This window comes from Carettochelys insculpta, chromosome 29 (assembly GCF_033958435.1).
Source record: "Carettochelys insculpta isolate YL-2023 chromosome 29, ASM3395843v1, whole genome shotgun sequence".
Taxonomy (NCBI): domain Eukaryota; kingdom Metazoa; phylum Chordata; order Testudines; family Carettochelyidae; genus Carettochelys; species Carettochelys insculpta.
This window is the reverse complement of record NC_134165.1, coordinates 11135239-11157326: the sequence shown is the minus strand read 5'-3', so window position 1 is coordinate 11157326 and position 22088 is coordinate 11135239. Positions and strand designations below refer to the sequence as shown.

Genomic DNA, 22088 nt, shown 5'->3' with positions numbered 1-22088 from the left:
AGTCCGGAGACACGGCCCCCGCCTCCCAGGACTAGGGCGTCCCCGCAGCGTGTCTATGCCCGGCTCCCAAGGGAGTCAGGCGCGACTCTCCTCTCCACCCCCGCACCACCAGCCGGGCGTGGCCCTTTAAGCGGGGTCAGCGGGACGGACAGCGGAGTCAGCCAGTGCGAGGTCGACCCCGGGCGGCGCCAGCCAATGGGGGCAGAGCGGGCCGGGGACATCTGCGTTCCCGGAAGCCGGCGGGGCACAGCGGGGGAGACGGGAGTGGAGCCCAGGGGGTGCGCAGGTGAGCGGGCGGGTCTGTCTGTCTGTCTGTCTGTCTGTCTGTCTGTCTGTCTGTCTGTCTGTCCCACTGAGTCCCCCACCTCCTCCGTCCGTCCGCCCCACCCAGTGCCCCTCCGTCCCTCCGTGTGCCCCCCTCGGCACCTACCCCTTTCTGTCCCCCGCGGGTGACCTTTTGTCCGTCCGTCCCGAGCACCCGTCTGTCTGTCCCACTGCACGCACCTGGGTCTGGCCGTACGTCCCCAAGTGTCCCTCTGTCTGTCTGTCCCTCTGTCTGTCCGTCCGTCTGTCTGTCCCACTGACTTTCCCCCGCACCCCCATCTGTCCCTTTGTGTGCCCCCCCCCCCCCAGCACCCTTGTGTGTCCCGTGCGAGCGTCCCTCTGTCTGTCTGTCTCTCCCGAGCGTCCCTCTGTCTGTCCCGTTGCCCCTCTGCACGCACCTGGGTCCGTCTGTCTGTCTGGCCCACTGAGTCTCCCCCACACCCCGCATCTGTCCCTCTCTCCCGAGCACCCCTCTGTTCTATTGTGCACCCCCCACCCCGCATGCCCCTCTGTCTGCCCATCTGCGTGGCCCTCCCTGCATGCACTAGCGTTTATCTGTCCGTCCCCGAGTGCCCCCCTCGGTCTCTTCCTTTGTGTGACCCCCCCGCCCCCGTGCCCTATCCATCTGTCTGCGCATCCCCCACCGCACACCCCTCTCTGTCTGTTCCTATGTGAACACCCCCCCCCCAAAGGTGATGGGTTCCTGCAAGTGGAGGGGTGCAGGGAGGGGGCACCCCAACAAGCAAGTACAATTTTGGCAGTGACATGGGGGGTGGTGTCCCCCACCCCTGTGCTCCTACGAGTCACCTGTGCCCCTGCCCCCGCCCCCGCATGCACCATTCTCGTTTCCATCCCTCCCTCCCTGTGTTCCCCCTTGAACAGCTCTTAGCGTGTCCATCCCCCCCAGCATCCCCTCTGCATATGCACCTGTCCACCCCCTGTGCCTCTCCCCTGCTCACCCCTGTCTATTTCTCTGAGTGTGTGTACCCCGCCCACACCTGTCAGTCACTCCGTGACCCATCTACCCTTTCCTGCACCCCGAACCCTCTTCTATCTGTGTCTCTCTGTCTGCCTGCCCTGCACACCCTCTTCTCTCCCCATATTTTGTGCATCCAGGTTTGAGTCTTATCTGTAGAGAGCTAGAATAGTTCTGATTGGCTACAGACCTCTTGGGGGCTGCTTTCCCCCTTCCCCCCTAAACTTTTGGAGGTGGCTGGTGGTTCAGAAAGGTCCCTCTGACCTTTCTATGTCAGTTAGGAGCATTTAAAAAAAAAAAAAAAACTTGCTTCAACTTCTTTCAGTACAAATCACTCCTGGCTGGCTGTCTCCCCGCCTACAGGGACCTGGGGTGGGGTGTCTCCAGGCTGCTCCCTGCTTCTGACCTTTCAAAACTGCTGAGATCTCAAGGGTGGGGCAACCTTGCTCAGGTACTTTGTGCTGGCTGCCCTTGGACTCTGCTCTGCCTGGGAGGGTGGCCTGGTACCGGCTGGGTCAGTTTCTCTGGGCTCTGAATGGATTTGACTGGCTATGTTGTTTGTGTGCAGATCTTTGTGCATGTGGTGGGGGTGGCTGGGACGGTGCTGGAATAGGCTCATTCCTTGTAGCAAACTGTTCTCTCCTGAGTGTTTCTATCCCTGATCCTCCAACCCTCTTCCCATCATGCACCAACTGCTGATGCTGAGCTAGGGGTTTTCACAGGCACCCCTCTTATGCCTCCCTTCCCATGCTCCTCCAAGGGAGTTGGGGGGGGGGGGTCTGCGTAGGGGACCCCCTTCTCCCATCTCAGTCCAGTTCTTTACTGGTGACTGTTACCGAGCGGGTGTCCAGAGAGGATGAGCTCTCTAGAGGTTTGGCTTTCAGCTTACTGCAGGGGAAGGGGTGCCCTTGCCCATAGCTTGGCTGTAAGGTCTTTGGGGATGGGTAGAGAGGGGAGCGGATGGCTTCAAGCAGAGGCTAAGTGGTGATTGAAGTACGGCTGTTAATGGTTAACTGGTTAATGGGCAAGTCCAACCATAAACGGTTGAGGCTTATGGGTTCTGTTAACCATTGGAGGTTGGAGCAGCCCCGCATCCACCATGGGTGGAGGTGCTCCAGCCTGGCCAGAGCAGCCCCTGGCTGTGGTCCCTGTTTAATTAACTGTTTAATGGATTCATTAAACAGGATTGCACATCCCTAGTTTGAAGAGGGCTGGGGGGAAGGGGGAGTGTGGCACAGCATTGGAGGATGGTGATGGCGGAAGTGGCGAAGATATGGGAGTGCCTGGCTAGGAACTCGGGGCAGGGGAGCTCTGAACCAGCCCGGTGGCCTCTCCCAGTAGGTGTCCCAGTGCCTCTGTTTGGCAGGCGTGTGCAATGGAGGGGAGCGTCAGGCTGAACTCTGGCTGCATGGGTTGCTCCAAGCCTCTCCTGTGTGGCTGGAGAGGTGCGGCAGCCACTTCCTGCTGCGATCCTGTTTGTTCCGCTGCGTGCTCGTTTGCATGGGTACGCAGGCTGCGCTCTGGGGCTAGTGGAAGAGAGAGCGGGAGGGTGGGGGGCTGTGGACTTCTCCTTGCCAGGAGGAAGGGGAAATTAACACCCTGAGCTGCCTTTTGAGGGGGCCCTGGGGCCTAGTGGCTAGAGCATGGAGTTGGGTTTTGCCACGGTGACCCAGAGCAAATTGCTGCTCCTCTCCGGCCTCCTTTCCATCCCTCGCCTAGTGCAGCAGTTCGCAAGCTGTGGGTAGCAACCAGGGTTCCCATTCGTTCTTTCCATTCCTATGTGGAATAAATTTTGTGTGCACCAAGGTCTGTGCATGTGTGCACCACCAACAGAAGCATGCTGAGCGCTGTGGGTGTTCTGCTAATCAGCTGGGCAGCATCTGACTCTCTCCGGGGTGGTTTCCCAGGTGCTCAGCTTGCAAGGAATGCTGGGCCCCAGGGCTGAAGCCTGAGCTTTGCTTTGCTCCTCTCTCCGACCCCCATGCACTGGGTTATTGTTTTGCTTATCAGTGGGGGGATCATGGTGCAATGATGCTTGAGAGCCCTGGCGCTAGTCAGACTCTCTAGGGTAGGCCCAGATCTCTGTTAGGGATGCAGGCAGCAAGCTGGCCCCAGGCAGCATCCCCCAAGCTCTAGGGCTGGCTGGGCCAATCCACTGCTGGGCCAGAGACTTGGCTGACCTATGCTGCTCATTCCCTTTGCTTAACAGTCTCTCTCCCTGCAGGTGACGAGACATCTCCTCTGCAACCATGTGGAATCCCAATGCAGGTGAGGGGGGAACAGGAGCCGTGGGAAGTCTGGTGGGTTGCTTAACTGCTCCTCTGGCTTCCCTTCTGATACCTTCTTGTTTGCCCTGCAGGGGAAAGAAGGGGGACAGTCTACCCTTAAAGTGACAAGTTCAAATCTAGCCCAGGTGGGCCTGGGGTCTCCTCCTGAGGTCTCTTCCAGCCCTTGAAGTCTATGATTCTGTGTGAAATGAGCTGGAGGCTTTGTTGGCAGATTCTGTGGGATGCAGGCACAACGTGCGCCCCTTGCTAACTCTGTGTCAGTTTTCGCTGCAGAGCATGAGAGGGAGATTCCCGTGCCTGAGCTGTTTGTTTTGGGTGACATGTCTGAGGAACTATCCCAGACTGAAATGTCAACAGAGGGAGTTGTGGAATTATATAGTAATAAATCACCAGGACCAGCAGAAATGCACCCAGGTGTTCTCAAGGGACTCGGATGAAATTGCAGAACTGCTAGGTGCACTAGGTAACTGATCGCTAAAATCAGCCTCTGTCCCAGATGATTGGAGGTTAGCTGATGTAATGATCTTTAAAAAAGGCTCCAACGGTGATCCTGGTAATTACAGGCTGGTAACCATAACTTCATGGTAGGCAGATTGGTTGAAACGGTAGAAGAGAACAGGAATGGGATCCAGTGGGGAAAAGTCAATGTGAGTTTTGTAAAGAGAATTCACATCTCGCCAATATTAGAATTCTTTGAAGGGGGGATCAACAAACATGTGACCAAGGGAGATCCAGGGTCTATAGTGTACTCAGACTTTCAGAAAGGCTTTGACAAGGTCCCTCACCGCAGGCTCTTAAGCCGAGTGAGCACTTGGGGGCTAAAGGGGAGGGCCGGTCACTTATCAGTAACTGGTTAAAAGATAGGAAACAAAGAGCAGGAAGAAATAGCAGAGTACATCAAGGATCTGTATTGTGACCTGTGCTGTTCAGGGTATTAATCAGTGATCTGGATACCAGGGGTAAATAATGAGGCAGCAGAGTTTGCAGATAATACAAAATTACTGAAGATAGGTAAGTTCAAAACGGCAAAGAGTTACAAAGAAATCTCACAGAATGGGGCGAGGGGGGCAGATGAAATTCAATGGCAGTGAATGCAGTGATGAGCACTGGAAAACAAATGAAAACAAATGCCATTTATACATGCAAAATGATGAGGGTTAATGTAGCTGTTGCCACTCAGAAAAGAGATCTGGAAGTCACTGTAGCTAGTTCTTTCAAAACAGAATATGGGGTGCATTACAAGGAGTGTTTTTAGCAGATCTAGAGAACTTATTATTATTCCCCTCTGCAGCACGGGTGAGGCTTCATCTGGAGGATTGCATCTGGTTCTGGGCCCCCCAGTATAGAAAGCATGTGGATGCATTGGAGCAGGTCCAGTGGAGAGTAACAAAAATGATTAGGGGGCTGGAGCACATGACCGGTGAGGAGAGGCTGAGGGATTTGGGCTTTAGTTTGCAGAAGAGAAGAATGAGGGGCAATTTGATAGCAGCCCTCAGCTTCCTGAAAGGGGGCTCTAAAGAAGATGGAAAGAGGCAGTTCTGAGTGGTGACAGATGACAAAACAAGGAGTAATGGTCTAAAGTTGAAGAGGGAGAGGTGTAGGTTGGATATTAGGAAAAAAACACTTCACTAGGAGGGTGGTGAAGCACTGGGATGCGTTGCCTAGAGAGGTGGTGGAATCTCCATCCCCAGAGGTTTTTAAGTCCCGGCTTGGGATGATTTAGTGGGGGTTTATCCTGCTTCAGTTAGGGGGCTGGACTAGATGACCTCCTGAGGTCTCTTCCAGCCTTAGGATTCCGTGATCCGCTCAACATGCAGCAGTAACCAAAAATACCGGTAGGGTATTAGGATCCCTTAGGGAAGGGATAGATAATGAGACAGAAAAATATGTACAGGTTGAACCTCTCTAAACCAGGGCTCCTGGGACCTGACCGGTGCTGGACGGGAAAATGTGGCGGACAACGGGAGGTCAATATCGTCTAGCACATTACCAGCACTTCCACTGTTTACTGCACTCTTAGAAGACATTGGGCTAAATTACAGCTAAATAACAGCACAGAACTCTGAGAGCCAGGCCTGGTGGCTGGGAACCAACTTTATGGGACCCTGGGAGACTTGGCCAGACCCATGATAGGTAGTCATTTGGCTAACTCTAATCCAGAATGTTTGCATAACAAACTCCATAATCCAGCATGATGTGAAAGGTTCAACCCGTATTGGTATTATAATAAACCTGTAGTGCTCCCATCCCTTGAATACTGTGTCATTCGGGTTGCTGCCTCTCCAAACCGATATATTAGCATTGGAATAAGTACAGAAAAGAGCAACAAAAATTTATTAGGGGTCTGAAACAGCTTCCATGTGGAGAAAGCGAAAAGAGATGACGAAGAAGGGATCTGACAGAGGGCTCTGAGATCATGTCGGGGTGGAGAAGGTGAATAAGAAAGTGTTGTTTACCTCTTCCCATAAGACAAGAACCTGAGGTCACCCAATGAAATGAAAAGGCAGCGGGCTTAAAACAAAAGGAAGTACAGGTTGAACCTCTCTAATGCATAACTCTCATCCCGCAACATCCCTGGTCCGGCATATGGCGTTTGTTAGCCAGATGACCCCTCATCATGGGTGTGGCCAACTTGTCTGCAGTCTCATAAAGTTTGTTTCCACCCACTAGGCCTGGCTCTCAGTGTGTGCCGTTATTTAGCTGTGATTTACCCCTAAATGTCTTCTAAGAGCCCAATAAACAGGGGAAGTGTTGCTAACGTGCTGGACAATATTGACCTCCCATGGTCTGGCAAATTCTCTCGTCTGGCACCGGGTCAGGCCCTGAGGGTGCTGGAGAAGAGGTTCAACCTGTACTCGCTCACACAATGTCAGCCTGTGGAATTCATTTCTGGGGGGTGTTGTAAAGGCCAGAAGTATAAGACAGATCAAAAAAGAGTAAGAGGTTCCTGAAGGTTAGTCCCATCAATGGCTTATCTCCCAAGACAGACAGCAACACACCCCATGTACTGATGGCCAGGAGCTGGGTCTCTTGGTACGTTTCCCTGTTCTGTTGGTTCCCTAAGCAGCATTTGGCCCTGGCTGCGGGCGGAAGACAGGATACTGGGCTTGAGGGACCATTAGTCTAAGCCAGTCTGGCCATTCCTATGCCCATGCCCCGCTGGCATCAGAAACATATGGAGGTTGGAGTCTGCTAAGCCAATGGAGCTGCTCCTCTAGCTTGTGCCGTTGTAATAGTGATCTTAGATCCCCAGGACCTGGTCAATTGCCCCCAGAGGCAAACCAGGCCCTGTACTGCTCAGTGTTGCCCCCCAGTGCTGTCATGGGGATGAACAGAAGAATCCCAGGCATTGTTATAGGCTGGGGACTGACTGGCTCAGCAGCAGTACAGCGGAAAGGGACCTAGAGGTTATGGTGGATGAAAGGCTGGATATGAGTAAGCAGTGCGCCCTTGTAGCCAAGAAGGCTAATGGCATATTAGGGTGCATTAGGAGGAGCACTGTGAGCAGGTCTAGAGAAGTGGTGGTTCCCCTCTATTTGGCACTGGTGAGGCCACATCTGGAATATTGTGTCCAGTTTTGGGCCCCCCAGTATAAAAAGGATGTGGCTGGGCTGGAGCAGGTTCCGTGGAGGGCAACAAAAATGGTCTTGTGCTCCAGCCCCTTAATCTATGACGAGAGGCTGAGGGATTTGGGCCAATTTAGTTTACAGAAGACTGAGGGGTGATTTAATAGCAGCCTTCAGCTTCCTAAAGGGGAGCTCTAAAGAGGATGGAGAGAGGCTGTTCTCAGTGGTGACAGACGGCAGAACAAGGAGCAATGGTCTGAAGTTACAGAGGGAGATGCGTAGGTTAGATATTAGGAAAAACTATTTCACCAGGAGGGTGGTGAAGCACTGGAATGCGTTGCCTAGAGAGGTGGTGGAATCTCCATCCTTAGAGGTTTTTATGTCCCTCTTTGACACAGTCCTGGCTGGGATGATTTCGTTGGGGCTGATCCTGCTTGAAGCAGGGGCTGGATAGATGACCTCCCGAGGTCCCTTCCAGCCCTAGGATTTTAATGCAGGCGGTGAGGCTGGGAAGCCTCCATGGTGCTGCAGGCTGGGGCTGAGAGCAGGGCCATGCTGGAGGGGTGTTATCACTCCACAGTGTATCTCACTTCTCTTGCTGGCTATGACCCTGATTTATTCTCCTTCCAGGACAGCCCGGTGCCTACCCCGGACCGACCTACCCGCCTAACCCTTCGTACCCGCCTGGCACCAACCCTGCGTTCCCACCCCCGGGGAACCCTGCTTTCCCACCGGGCCCAGCACCCCCTGGTTCCTATCCCATCCCTCCACCAGGTGTTCCCGGGCAGCCTCCATATCCCCCGGGTCACCCAGTGCAACCCCCTTGCCCTGGCCTGCAGCCTGGCTACCCTGTGGGCCCTTACCCACCGCCTGCTCCTGGCATGCCTGGGGGGATGGGTGTTAACCCCCTGTTGCCTGGGGCCGTTGCTGTTGGGACCCACGTGCTGGACAAGAAGGCAGCAAAGAAGATGAGGAAGAAGATGAAGAAGGCCCACAAGCAGCACAAGCCGCACAAGCTGCACAAGCATGGCAAGGTCTGGAGGGGGCATTCTGGCAAGTGGGGGTGGGGTACAGGTGCATTCCGGGTTAGGGGAGGCATGTGGGTGCTTCCCACCAGCCTGTTCAGCAAGTAGTGCTGTCCCTGAGCCTGGCCCGGGCTGGGGGCTGGCTAGTTCAGGGGTGGGGCTGTGGCCCCTTCCGCCTCGTGGAAGCTGGTGTGAATTCAGCCAGCGCTGCTGGATCCATGGGAGTTTGGAGGGGTTTGGCTTAGTTCCTAGTTTCTGTGGGTAAGGTAGACCCCGCTTTAGTGGAGGGAGGGGTAAAGCAATGAGGGGAACTCCTCTGGGCATGGGAGGGGCATCCTGCTGACACGGCTACATGGCAGAGGTGGGTGCTGGCAGTAACTCAAGACTCCCCCCTTGACCCCCAACTCTGTAAGCTCCGTGATGTGTGATGGGCTTGGCAGGGGGTTCCCTGTGGGGATGGAGCCCTGCTTCCACAGGCAGCAGGTCAAGGCTCTGTCAGAGGGGTGCCCCCTTCTGTTCTGTTCTCTTCCATCCACCTGCCAACCCCCAAATCTCATGGTTTCTCTCCCCCTTCCTGCAGCATTCGTCCTCATCCTCCTCCTCCTCCAGCAGCAGCAGCGACTGACCGAGGCTTCCCTTCACCTTCCAGCCACGCATGCTTCCTGCAGACCAGACAGAGATCTTCCCCTGCTACAGCCAAGCCACTGGGTGACTGGGCCCGTGCCAGTCCCACCCCTCCCCGAAGGCTCAGCCTGTGTAACAGGGCTGGGATAGAGACTAAAATCCCCAGGACTGAGAATGGCACAGAACAGGAAGCCTTGGTGAGCCATGTCTCATCTGGATGTCTCTGAAGTGGTGAGGGCGATCATGGGTGCAATCCGCAGAGGAGCACCCTTATCATTAAAGGCAGGTGCATCGGGGGCCTGGTGTTAAAAAGCAGGAGCCCTATAGCGCTGTTGCAGTTGGGACTCGGAGCTCTTCTTCTTTTTTTTAAGTCCCTTCCAGACTTAAATCTGGACTGTCCTGTTTCCCAGCCTGTGCCCTGTTCGTGATGCAATTCCAGAATAAGCTCCTGCAAACCAAGGCACCCGCACCAGGCGTTTCCTTCATCTGTTGGTGTCCCAGCCCCTTCTGCCTGGTCTGCAGAAATCTGGGGATGTTGCTGACTGCCTGAGAGGCAGGTTTGTTTTCCAAAGGCGTCAGGAATTTGGACATCCAAGTGACTTTGGAACAGTCTGCCCCCAGCTGTCCATTTTCCGGTAGGATGTTCCTTCTGGGTTGGACGGGGGAGGTAGTCTAAGTAGATGCTAATCACAAAAGTGCTGGGAATAGCAGCTCTGGGAATTAACAGTCAGCATGTCTCCTGTTGCCAATGAATGTACGTGATCAGGGAGAGTTTTAAACTTGATTTTAGTGGGAGCTTTCTCTCCTGGCCCCTATCGAGGGTCTTGTAAGGAAAGGGCTGGAGTCCGGAGGCCAGTATGCCAAGAGGGCCCCTTAGTAAGGGGTTGTAGACGCCACCCAAATACAGCCTGGCTGACCCTGTGTAAAAACAGAACAGAATGCAGCCACGTCATGTCACGAGCTCATATGCATGAGCTTGGAAGACTGTGTCCCAGCATGCTATGCTCCCAAATGAGCTCAGCGGCTGGACTGGAACAAGGCATGCTGGGATCTGTAGTATCTGAGGGCTCCCTCTTCAGGCTGAAGAAGGTGACTCAGGGCTGCAGGATGAAACTGTGACGTGGCTCAGGGCTGTCTTTGGGATGGTTTTGATGCCCGAGGGCTGCACGCTGGCACAGGGGGCACCACGATGGAGCTGGACTAGCCATGGCGGCTTGTGTTGCGTGGTGCTCCTGTGCATGCATGCTTTAATCCCGCCGGCTGCGGGAATCGTCTCCTTTACCTGCTCTGTACTTGGGACTGTTCCTTGCTTTTTCCAATAAAGGTCTTTTGGTTTTAGCACTGAACTGCTGCACTCGGTGTATCCAAGGAGCTGGTGGCGTCCCACCATCTGCTGCCGTCTGTTCCACCCGGGCGTGGGAGGTGTCGGCTTTCAATTGCAGGCTTAACCCACTGGGCAGTGGGCTTTCCTGGGTCTCCCAGCCGCACAGGGCAGTTGCAGCCCTGCAGAAGGAGCCTTCGTTCTTCAGTTCAGCCTGTAGCCGCTTGTGTTCTCAGGCGTGGAGAGCTTCAGCCCTGGGGACAGCCACTGTGACAGCTGTGTCTGGTTCAGCGTCCCACTGTGTCTCTGGTTGTTCCCTGCAGAATCTGTCAATGTGCCAGGGCTGAAGCTTTTCTGCTGGGCTGAGCTGTGAGTGAGAGAGACCCCAGCCTCAGGGTTTGCACACCTCTCTATGGGCTTGTGCTATGTCGGTAGGATCATAGAATTGGAAGGGACCTCAAGAGGTCATCTAGTCCAGTCCCTTTCCCTCATGGCAGGACCAAGGATCGTCCAGATGTCTGTCTAACCTGCTCTTAAGTATCTCCAGTGATGGAGATTCCACAACCTCCCGAGAGAATTTATTCCAGTGTTTAACCACCCTGACAGGAAGCTTTTCCAGATGTCCAATCTAAACCTCCCTTGCTGCAGGTTAAGACCATTGCTTCTTGTCCTATTCTCAGAGGCCAAGGAGAACAATTATTCTCCCTCCTTGTAACACTCTTAAGTACTTGAAAACCACTATCATGTCCCCTTTCAGTCTTCTGTGTTCTAAACTAAACAAGCCCAGTTCTTTCAGTCTTCCCTTGTAGCTCATGGGCTCTAGAACTTTCATCATTCTTGCCACTCTTCTCTGGACCTTCTCCAATTTTTCTGCATCTTTCCTGAAAGGTGGGGTCCAGAACTGGACACAATACTCAAACTGACGCCTAATAGCGCAGAGTAGAGCAGAAGAATGACGCTCTGTGTCTTGCTCAGCGCATTCCTAGTTCCAGTTTCAGCTTGTGGTTTGAGATCTGCCCCTTCTTGTCCATGTCAGTAAAGCTCCCAATGGTTGGTGTGTTTTTTCCTGAGGCGCCAGCTCCAGAAGTCATGATTATGTGCGAACTTACTTTTTTTAAATGGATCTCACCCTCGGGTGCAGAGCAAAGCTTAAATGCTACTTGTTGTTGCTGTTTTTCTTTGTGGCGAATCTGAGTCCAACCTCACTGTGCTAGATGCAGAACAAAAAGATGGTCCCTGGACTAGTGGCTCTCCACTCAGACATGCACCTATCTCTGGGGATACACAGAGGTCTTCCAGGGGTTACATCAACTCTAGCTATTTGCCTATGTTTGCAACAGGCTCCATAGAAAGCACTAGCGGAGTCAGTGCAAACTAAAATTTCATACGTACGTAACCTGTTTCTGTTGATGGATATGTGATACACTAAAATGCTAAGTACAATATTTATGTTCCAACTGATTTATAATTTTACGGTAAAAGTGTAAAAAGAAGCAACCTTTCAGCACTAGTGGGCTGGGACACTTTTTTTGTATTTTTATGCCTTATTTTGTAAGCAAGGAATTTTTAAGTGAGATGAAAGTTGGGAGTACACAAGAGAGACAACGCCTAGGAAAAGGGGACAGTAGTCTGGAAAGATGGCGAGCTACGGGCTTAGATATTAGATGGCCAATCCCCCTCCCCCAATAGTTTTGAAGTCTCCTGGCTTTTAACAGTGTTTGGCTATGCTGCAAGTCCCCACTGGCTGCAGCCCACGCTCAGCATGGATCCCAGCATGTTGCCGAGTATGCGGGAGGGCAGCCGCCCCATCCGTGTGCTTTTGGGGGGCCCCTGCACTGGCTGCATTAGCCGTCCTGCGGATGGGAATGGGGTGTGGTTGGCGGGGGCAAATGAAGGCAGCAGGAGTTGCAGGGGGTCACCTCTCCTTGGCTCTCCCCTGCCCTGCACTCCCCCCACAGAGCGAACGGCAGCTGGCTGTGCTCTGCTGCTGCCGTCTCGTGGCCCACCGAGGCCTCCACTCCCAGCTGCCCACAGAGGAGTGGGGCTCAGCAGGTGGGGAGGCAGTGGTGGAGTGCAGCACGGTGAGTGTAGAGTGGCAGAGGGAAGCCCAGGGGGAGGGAAGTTGACCGCCTGTGGCTGCTGCTTCAGTTCGCTGTCCCCCCTGCAGGTAATCCCCAGCCATGTTGGCTGTGGAGGGGGCCAGGGTGAGAGTGGAGCAGAGAAGGGGAAGGGCATGCAGCTGGGGGGGGGCACCTGAGAGACTGGGGGCACTTACCCCGGGCTCTGCTCCCCACCCTGGATGGCCCTGGTTAAATCCTCCTCCAGATAAAAACCAGACAACAAAACTGGTGGCCGGCTGCCTGTCTGTGCTCTGGTCTGTGCTTAAAATCTAGGTTGGCCTAGCTGTGCTGCAACAGTGCTTGGGGTGTGAATTTCCTCATGGCCTGTGATTAAGGTGACCCAAGCCCCAGCCTCGATGTAGCCAGATTGAGAGAATTCTTCTGCTAGCCCAGCTTATTTCCCACCCTTAAGTCTGGAAGTAATTTTCAAGACCAGCACCAGTTCAGTGACTAAATCTGTATTTTTAGGGACTGGGAACAGGCCCTGACCCTTTATTTTTAGGTGATGTACTAGCTTTCCCCAGCTTTGCGCCATTGGCTGTCCACCCAGTCTTATGGGCTGTCTTGTGCCCAGTGAGCTAATGGTCTTGATCCAGGTCCTTGTGCACAGGTGCACTTCCTGAAAACAACCACGATGATGGGTACCAATTGCGGTGCTTGAAATCAGCCCTAGTAGAAAAGGGCAGGCAAGACGTGACCCTCCAAACTTTTTAATCTGGCCTGCGGATGGCCCTATGGCTCCAGCAGGGGAGAGCTTTGGCTTCCCCCGCCCCCCAAGGAAAATCTCTCATTGGCTGGTTTCACACACCGCACCCACCTCCTGCAAAACCTCTCAGCCAATGAGAACTGAGAAATAGGGGTGAAGGTAGTGCAGCACAATTTCTCAGCTCCCATCGGCCAATCTCTGGCCATAGGAGATGAGACATCTTGCTAGAGGTGGGGGTAGTGCACAAAAGAGGCCAATGGGATCAAACAGTTTCCTGGGCGGGGGACAATGGGTGAAGTCTTCCCTCCCACAGTGCAGAGATCCATGCTGAACTGCCAATGAGCTGGGGCTGCTGGCAGACAGGGGGCGCTGCTGGCAGGCAAGGGAGCCTGCCTGAGACCGCTGCTGGCCAGGAGCTGCTTAGGTAAGTGCCTCACCAGAGCCTGCCTCTTCCACTGCACCTCGACTTCCTCTGAGACACTGCACCCCTTTCCACACTCCTCCCCAAGGCCAGAACCTCTCCTGCACCCCAATACTCTGCCCCAGCCTCTGCACCCCAATACTCCGGCCCAGATCACAACCCCATCCTTGTACCAAACTTCTTCTCGGACCCCACACATACCCCTGCACCAGATTCCATTTTGGGAAAATTCAGACTTCTTCTTTGGCGCAGCTGTAACACGCACACCTTGGGGTGTGGTTCATTGTCCTCTGTATTGGCACCTAGACCCCCTTACATCAAGACACAATGAGCCTCTTCTGCAGCCTTAACTGAGAATCAGCTGTAGAGGCTCCTGCACTACGCTCCAGAGGTCCCAAGTTTGGGTTACACGATAACCCAAAGCAACTGCTGCTCCAGCAAGGGACTTGCCTGGAAAATCCCTTTGGTGGAGGTGAGAAGTCTGTACCCCAGCACTGTGTGGGGCCCTGCAGAAGCCATAGTGTAGCTGTGTCCGTCTCACCACCTCACAGGCTGAGCACTGGCCTGGCTCCTGGTTGATCCTGGCAGATCACACAGTCGCAGCGGCGGATTAATATAGAGGCGAAAGGGGCAGTTGCCCCAAGCGTGAGGGGCCTCGAGGCGCCGTGACACCTTTTTGTTTAAAGGGAACAAAAGAAAGGTCGTGTCCTGCTCAGTTTAAAGTGAATTTGTGTCATTTTATGAGGCAGCCTGAGCACTAATAAGCATGAATAGATTTTAAAGCATAAATAATGAGGTTGCACTAATATTTTAATATCTTGGGGGGTGGGGGGGGGGCTGTGTCTCTGTTGTCCCAGGGCCCCACCCTTTCTTAACCCACCCCTGTGCTGTTCCTGAACCTGGGAGGAAGGGGGTTTGCAGGCTGCAGGGGGGTAGATGACTGATGTGGTGTTCAGCCTTTCAGAGGCCACGTCTGTGCTGCTCTGCCATAGCATCATGGTGGTGCTGCTTCCTACAGGGATTGAAAGGGTTTTTCACCGCCACGCTGGGTTGCAGCGGTAGCTAAATCAACACAAAGATTCTTCTGTCGACCTCCTTCCCTCTACAGCGCAGCTCAGGTCAGCTCAGCTCCCGGGTGGGGATCGGTGCAGACCAGGCCTGAGGCCCAGTTGATGCAGGGCCCAGACATGGATCTTGTGCGAATGATTTTTGAGGATAAGATTTTTGCAACATTTGGGCCCTTCTCTGAGCTGCTGAATCACCTGGCTCTGACTCCTCCTGTGGCCCCCCGCCCCCGGCAGCTAGCTCCCATGGACTTGTCCAGCGGGGAGAAATCTAGTTGGGAGACCAGCTCTGAGAGCTATGAGGTCAGACCGATTTTGAGCTCAGCTCCCACGGGTGTCAATGGGGTGACTCTGGTGTCAGATCAGAGTGTGGCGAAGGTGCCAGGTGCAAACAGCCCCCTGGAATTTTGCAGGGCTGTGAACGCTGAGGAACAGGTTTGCCAGTTTCACCCCCGGCAGTTGCTCTTTCCCTGCTAATTTATTTTAGCAGGTACATCTGGCTATTCTGGGAGCTGGGGTGGTGCCAGCTCGGCCGCCCAGCTGCAGGAGCCAGGGCCAGGCTGTCTCGCTGCCTCTCTTGCAATGGGATTCAAAAGGTCGTGATGGAGGCGGGGAATGCTTGCAGGAGCCTGCTGACCAGGACGGGGAGATGGGGTAGGGGGGAAGAGAAAAGAGATGGTTGCAGGGCGCAACACTAGCCTGCAGCTGGGGAGCTCTGCGTGCAATCCCCAGCTCTTCCTCAGGAGCCTTTGCAAAAATTGCTCAATGTCTCAGCTTCCCTATCTATAAACTCGAGACGACAACACGTCCGGTTCCCTTCTGCGTGGCCTTTCTCTACTTCCATTGGCAGGGACTGGGTGTCAGCTCACCCGGGCATTTGCTCCTATGCTGGGCTGGCGTCAGCCAAGGAGAAGCTGTATCAGCCGGGTTGTTATTCTGCTCTAGCTACACCAATCAATTGCCCTGTCTCTGGGTGGCACTTAGCACAAGGTAGCTCGTATTGCTGCTGCAGCTTCTACAACACAAACGACTCACAGCTCAGGGGATATTCTGAGGTCTGGGCCCCACGCTGGGCAAGTCCCGGTACAAAGTAGACAGAACTGTAATGGGGGAGGAGGGTTGGGTTGCATGCTTCATATAAAGCCAGCTGAAGCATGACACGCCCCCAGTAGGGGATGGAGAGTTAAAGAGGGCACCCTGTGGCTTTGGGGGACCTTATGGGGTTGTTCCGTTTGGAGTTGGAACGGTCTGTTCTTAAAATAACAGAGCTAGAAGAGACCTCAGGAGGTCACTGAGTCCAGTCCCCTGCTCTCTTGGCAGGACCAAGCACCATCCCTTATTTAGTCTGTTTGCTCCAGAACCCCTAACTGGCTCCCCTCAAGGGCTGAGCTCCCAACCCTGGGTTTAGCAAGCCCAGGCTTAAACCACTGAGCTATCCCTCTCCTCCATGTGAGCTGCTTCGCTTACAAGGAACACACCTGGAGCCCTCGTTCCTGGGACTCCATCGAAACAAACAGCAGCCGGCACCTGCCTTGCGCCCAGTTCCTGCCACACCCACTGCTCCAGCTGTGCCTGCGCCCCGGGAGCTGTGTATTTTGGTGATGCTTTGCTAGGGTGACCGCCCGTCCCGTACGGGGTGGGACAGCCCTGTATTTCGGGTGCCAGAAAGGCATCCTGGCTTATTTTTTAAATGGGGATAATTGCCCCATATTTGGCCCCCTACCTGCTGACCTTTTCTCTCAGCAGCCTGCACTGGTGCAGCTGCTGGCCAGACAGCACCTGGAGAGCTGATGAGCTCTCAGGCCACAGGAAGAGGGAGCCAGCATGGGGTCTTCCAAAGATAAGGTAAGTTGGTGCTTCGCTTTTCTGCACCTTTGGGAAGCCGGGGGAGCACCTGCATCTGCTGCCTCCCTCCCGGCTCAGCGAAGCCAGGGGACCACCGGCGGCTTCTACCCTCTACCCGGTTCTCCGAGGCTCGGGGAGCTGGGAGGAGCGCAGATGGTTGCCACCTGGCTCCCCGCCCCTCGGTGGAGATGTAAATCTGTGCCTCATTTGTATTTTTGATTTCTCTCATTTGACTGTCTGTTTCGAAAGAGGAATGCTAGCGTAGACACAGCCTTACTGTTTTTATGTCTGTGTATTCACACTTAAATACTAATTAATAAAGTTTTTACATTCAACAACCTTATTTTCTTACATGTGCCAAAAGGGTTTTCCTTTTATTGTATATGAATATAACTAAAATTTGCGTTGGTTTGGATTACATTAGATGGGTTGGGGGACCCTGGTAATTCTAGGGTGAAAAGTGGGGTTTGTCATAAAAAGTTTGCTCATCCCTGCTTTAAAGATATTGAGACTTTCAGAACCATGTAGGTTCCAACACTTTTGAAAATCCCACTAGGTGCTTACATACCTGTCAAAATCTGGCCCTTAGGCTTTGCAATTCTGAGTGGCACAGGTTGTAGCCAGAGAAACTGCCCTGAATGGTCAAAAAAACCCTATCCAGGCCATCTCCAAATAGTAGTGGTGCTACAGAGAGGGGTTTGTGCCAAAATATCACACTGGGGGGAGTATGAGCCAAAAATGCCACTGCATTAGCCACAGGCTATAATCCAAGAATTAACAATACGAGAGGCAAGATGAAAAGAAGTGTGAGCTGCAGCTGTCTGAAGATTGTCACCCGACATAAAAAAACCCACACTCAGAATTATGTACATTTACTGCTAGCTGAGCAATTGCTGGGATCACGGCTAAAAACTGCTCAGACTTTGCCTTGAGCCTGATTGCCTTGGGCAGTAGTTTCAGTCTTCTCCATCTACGTGGCTCTATAAAGAGGCTTAGTAGCCTTCTTGCTCTGTAGCCACAGAAACAATTAAAAGTCCTGTGGCACCTTATAGACTAACATCTGTAGTCTATAAGGTGCCACAGGACTTCTCTTTTTATAAAGAGGCTTAGTTGCTCCTTCCATTCAGCCAGAAAAAAGGGTTTCCAGAGCACCCATGAGCTTTAAAGAGATCCAGGATTGTCTGTAGCTCAAAGACTAACCTGATGACAGCTATTTACACTTTTCAGGGCTGAATCCTGATAGTCTCAGGGGGAAGTGTTAGTTTTTGATGAGTAGAATGTTATATACAAATCTTAAGCTGAAATAAACAAGCAGAACAATGAATCACAACAGATGCAATAATTAAAATGTTGACAATTATGCTATAATAATACATCTGATAGACTGGTCCTTCATTTCTTTGTTATCATCTTTCAGATGTTCCCTGCTCTACTTTTAATCTTTTCAAGGCTTTTTTCCCCGCTTCTGCATAGCATTCTTCCATTCTCCCAGGAAAATATAGTCAAACAGTGTCTACCCATTAGACAACAAAATAATGTTGCTCTGACCTTGTATCCATGTCTCTGTGTCTTCAAAGTTAATGCACATGCAGGAAAGTGTACATTAGATAAGAATATGTAGATAAATCTATTTAATTGAGCGGAGCGTGAGGAAATTCACCCTAGGACACTTAAGCAACCAGCTGAAGTAACCTCAGAACCATTAGCAACTGTCTTTGAGAACCCATGGTGAAGAGGTGAGGTCTCAGTGGACTTTAAAAGGACAAACAAAGCATCCGTCTTTAAAAACGGGAACAAAGAAAACCTGGGGAATCGCAGGCTGGTCAGCGTAACTTCAGTACCTGGAACGATAGAAGAACAAATAATTAAAAATCCATTTTTAAACATTAAGGAGCGATTATTGTGGTATAATAGCAAACGTGGATTTGTCAAGAATAAATCATGCCAAATAAACTTAATTTAATTTCCTCAACATAGCTATTGGCCTAGTGGGTCAGGTGAAGCTGTAGACAAATTATAGCTTGAGATTAGGAAAGCTTTTCACGCAGTGTTGTATGATATTTTCATAAGCAAAGGAGGGAACTGTGGTCTAGATCAGTGTTTCTTAAACTTTCTGAGACCATGAAACACCAAACAATATTTTTTATGAGGAACATCTATGAAAATTTTCTTAAAAAAAAAAATGGCAAACCAAAAAACCAACCAAACAAACAAAAAAAACCCCAAACAGCAACATGTACAGCAAAAACAAAATAGCAATAGCCTCCACAGAATTAAGAATATGAACTGGCAAGCTATAGTTTCAAATGCAGATGTCCTGTCAGGATCTGGCATACCCAGCCTTATAGCAATCCTCAACAGCAGAAGACTATGATAGCTTGGTCATGTGAGAAAAATGGGCAACGAACATCTTCCCAAAGAAATCCACTTTGGTGAACTGTCATGTGGGGCGAGAACAAGAGGAAGGCCAAAGCTAAGATTCAAGAACATATGCAAAAACACCATGAAAAAATTCAACATTGATCTAAATTCCTGGGAATCTACAGCAACAGATCGAAATACCTGGCAACGATTGCTACGACAGGGCACATCATCCTTTGATAGTACATGTGCAAGTCACGCAAAAGAACTTCGTCTTAGCAGGAAAAACTCTCAGACTCAAGAATTCGGAAACAGACTGACGCGCAGTTATTGCAATCGACCGTACAAATCCAACATTGGACGGATAAGCCACGAGAGAAGCTGCAGACTCAAACACTGCCCACCAAACCTCACCGCTGCTGCTGACTACCGTCTCTCAAGATGAAATGGGGCCATATATATACATAGTGATGAAGAAGTAACATTGCATTTGGTTTTAATCACAGAAAATATACACCATCAGTGTGCGATATCAAAAAAAGTGCCAGACACTCACAGCACACCCGCATGTTATTTGTGGAACACCAGCGTACCACAGAACATTGTTTAAGAGACACTGCTGTAGATGAAATTACTATAAAGGGGGTGCAAAACTGGTGGAATGACTGTCCCCAAGGAGTTAATATCAGTGATTCACTATCAAGCTGGATGGACATATCTGATGGGGTCATGCAGGGTCTGTCCTGGGCCCAGCACTACTCAATATTTTCATTGATCCCTTGGATATTGGAGTGGAGAATATGCTTACAAAATTTGCAGATGACACCAAACCAGTAGGCACTGACAGGGCTTTGGAAGCCAGGGTTAGAATGCAGATTGACAGAACTGGTCTGAAATCAACCAAATGAATTTGATTTAAGACAGGTGCAGTGCACAACGCTTAAGAAGGGAAAGTCAAATGCATCGCTTCAAAATAACGACTGGTTGTTATGCTGAAAAGGACCTAAGGATTATAGTGCATCACACATTGAATATGAGTCAACAATATGATGCAATTGCAAAAACAGCTAATATTCTGGGGTGTTTAAACAGGAGCATCGTATGTAAGACATAGGTGGTAACTGAGCCTCTCTGCTTAGCCCAGGTGATGAGGCTGGAGCACTGTGTCTAGTTGTGGGTGACTTGCCTTAAAAAGACGTGGACAGAGGAATGTGATAAAGATGTTCAAAGGTTTAGAAAATGCATGAGGACAGGTTAAAACCAGTGGCAATGTTTTGTCTTCAGAAGATGCAGGGGGCCTGATATCATGTGTGAGGTCTGTTATAGGATGATGCTCCACTGAAGTTAGGACAAGAAGTAATTAGCCTAATCGGCATGGGGGGAGATTTAAGTTAGAGGTTAGGAAACATTATCTACCTATAAGGATAATTAAGCTCCAAGGGCGGTTGTGGAAGTACCCCCAGATTGGAGGCTTTTGTTAGAACAGACCTACATTTCTGGATTCTATACTAGGAAAGGCAAGAAAGGGTTTATGCTTCTTGTTTTCCACATACCGCCTATATACAGCTTCAAAAACCAAGGCAATTCCCTCTGCAGAAAACCAGATAAAAACCAGTTCAGCTTGTTCAAAGGCAGCACCTGCCCACACACACACCCTAAAATCAGGGAACAATCCAGTTAAGAGACAGGTGATTTTCAAGGGCTCATCTGCACTAGAAAGTTAGCTGCTTTAATTATAGTGGCATACAATACATGCGCTGGTGTAGCTTATTTCAATGTGGGAAGCAAAATAAGCTCCATCAGTATAAGGCCCCTTTATGCTGGTATAAATGTGTCCCCACTAAGATTGTAGTGGTATAATTACATCGGTAACAAAATCACCAGCATAGTCATACTGTGAACCAACATAGTCTTACTGATGCAAAAATTGTGTGTAAACCAGGGCTTTGTTAAAAAATATTAATCTTCCACTTCAGACCCTGTGCAGATGAGGCTTATGCACTCTGCAAATCCATAAATCCATAAATTACAGGGGTATCTGCTTCCACAGATGTGGATATTCAGGGCTCATTTTTGAGGATACAGATGTGGATACAAATTTTGAATCCAGAACCCTGAAAATTAGTGGCTATCCACTTTATATGTGCAGGTATCTGCACCCACATGGATGTGGATATCTACAGCTGTGGATATTTACTTTTTTGCTGATACAGATGTGGATACAAATTTTGTAGCCGTGCAGGGCTCTCCTTACGTGTCTGTGCAATGCCTAGCACAATGAGGTCCTGATCTCAGGTGAGATCTGCTGACAAATACAAATAATCACCAATGAAAAAGGTTTGGCTAGATTTTAACAAACCTTAATTCACACCCATCATATTGGCTGATAAACTCCACCTCTCTATAAATAAGTCCCCTCCCTTTCTCCCATTAGGAAAAACACGGTGTTTCAACTATGTCGATTTAGTTAAAGCAGCAAATCCCATATGTAGGCCTGGTGTACATATAAAGGTAGTTGGATAGAAGTGTGAAAAATCAATGCCCCATAGCACCGTAGCTGTCCAGCATAGGTGCAGATAAGTCAACAGAAGAATGCTTCTATTAAAGAAACCCGCATAATTTGGAAAAACACCTACCTCTGTAGGCTGCCTTTATATATGGTATGGGGTTTTGTAGGCTGGTGACTACCTACCTCACAGCTAGCTCAGTTATGTCTACATGTACTGCAGTGTCAACATATTCTGACAGAGCACTGTTGTCTAGGGTAGGAGTGAGCAAAGTGGGCGCAGGCCACCTTGGTGTGTGCGTGCGTGTGTGTGTGCTGAAATTTCATAAGGGGGGCTCACAGCAAGATCAGCGCCTGGGTCTCAGGCTCATCCATATCATTACAAATGGTGAACTGTGTTTATTTATGTCTGTGCATTCACATTTGTAGACTAATAGTTTTTACATTCTATAAAGTTTATTTCTTTCATGCACTGAAATATTTTTTTTTCAATAAGCCTAACCAAAATTTCCATCAATCTGGATTGTATTAGACAGGTTGAGGGGCCCTGCTAATTGCGGGGACAAAAATTGGGGCCCAACATAAAAAGTGTGCTCACCCCCAGCCTAAGGTATATGGCACCTGATGGGACATACTTCCCTTCCTTGGGTTGTGTTTTCCCTTCACAGTTAACTTGAGTCACTAGCTGTCTACACTTGAAATGCTACAGAGGTCTCTTATGCTTCAGTGTAGCCACATGCTAGACACAAGAAGGGGTCTCCCGTTGCCATAATTAACCCCTCTGTCGAGACGCAGTAGCTAGGTTGAGGGAACAAGTCTTCTGTGGACCTAGCACTGTCTACACTTGGGATTAGCTCGGCTTAACTACTTTGTTCAAGGATTTTTCACACTCGAGCAGCATAACAAGTGAACTTTTGACGGTACATGTGGCTGAAGTCTAG

At 50.9% G+C, this 22088-nt stretch overlaps 1 protein-coding gene and 1 long non-coding RNA gene across 3 annotated transcripts in view; one reads left to right on the top strand and one right to left on the bottom strand.

The window, feature by feature from the left end:
* The first annotated feature begins 214 nt into the window (after window positions 1-214).
* Window positions 215-10141, top strand: PRR13 (proline rich 13). 2 transcript variants are annotated; one of them, XM_074979803.1, is made up of 4 exons: window positions 215-286; window positions 3525-3568; window positions 7785-8188; window positions 8760-10141. In XM_074979803.1, exons 2-4 carry the CDS (start codon window positions 3550-3552, stop codon window positions 8802-8804), a joined length of 468 nt encoding a protein of 155 aa, XP_074835904.1. In that variant the 5' UTR covers window positions 215-286; window positions 3525-3549; the 3' UTR covers window positions 8805-10141. The 2 variants fall into 2 exon arrangements, with proteins under 2 accessions (XP_074835904.1, XP_074835905.1); XM_074979804.1 differs by lacking the exon at window positions 215-286 and adding an exon at window positions 1649-1751.
* Window positions 10142-17481: 7340 nt separating this feature from the next.
* Window positions 17482-22088, bottom strand: part of LOC142003323 (uncharacterized) — a 6270-nt gene continuing 1663 nt past the window's right edge. Inside the window, exons 2-3 of the long non-coding RNA XR_012642810.1 lie at window positions 17829-18121; window positions 17482-17578 (exon numbers count right to left, since the gene is read on the bottom strand). This is a non-coding gene — a long non-coding RNA (uncharacterized LOC142003323). The remainder of the gene's footprint in view (window positions 17579-17828; window positions 18122-22088) is intronic.

Excerpts from the sequence above, each read along its gene's own strand:
- PRR13 (XM_074979803.1), top strand. Across the intron at positions 8,189-8,759 it reads AGCTGCACAAGCATGGCAAG|CATTCGTCCTCATCCTCCTC; the intron begins GTCTGGAGGGGG and ends CCCTTCCTGCAG.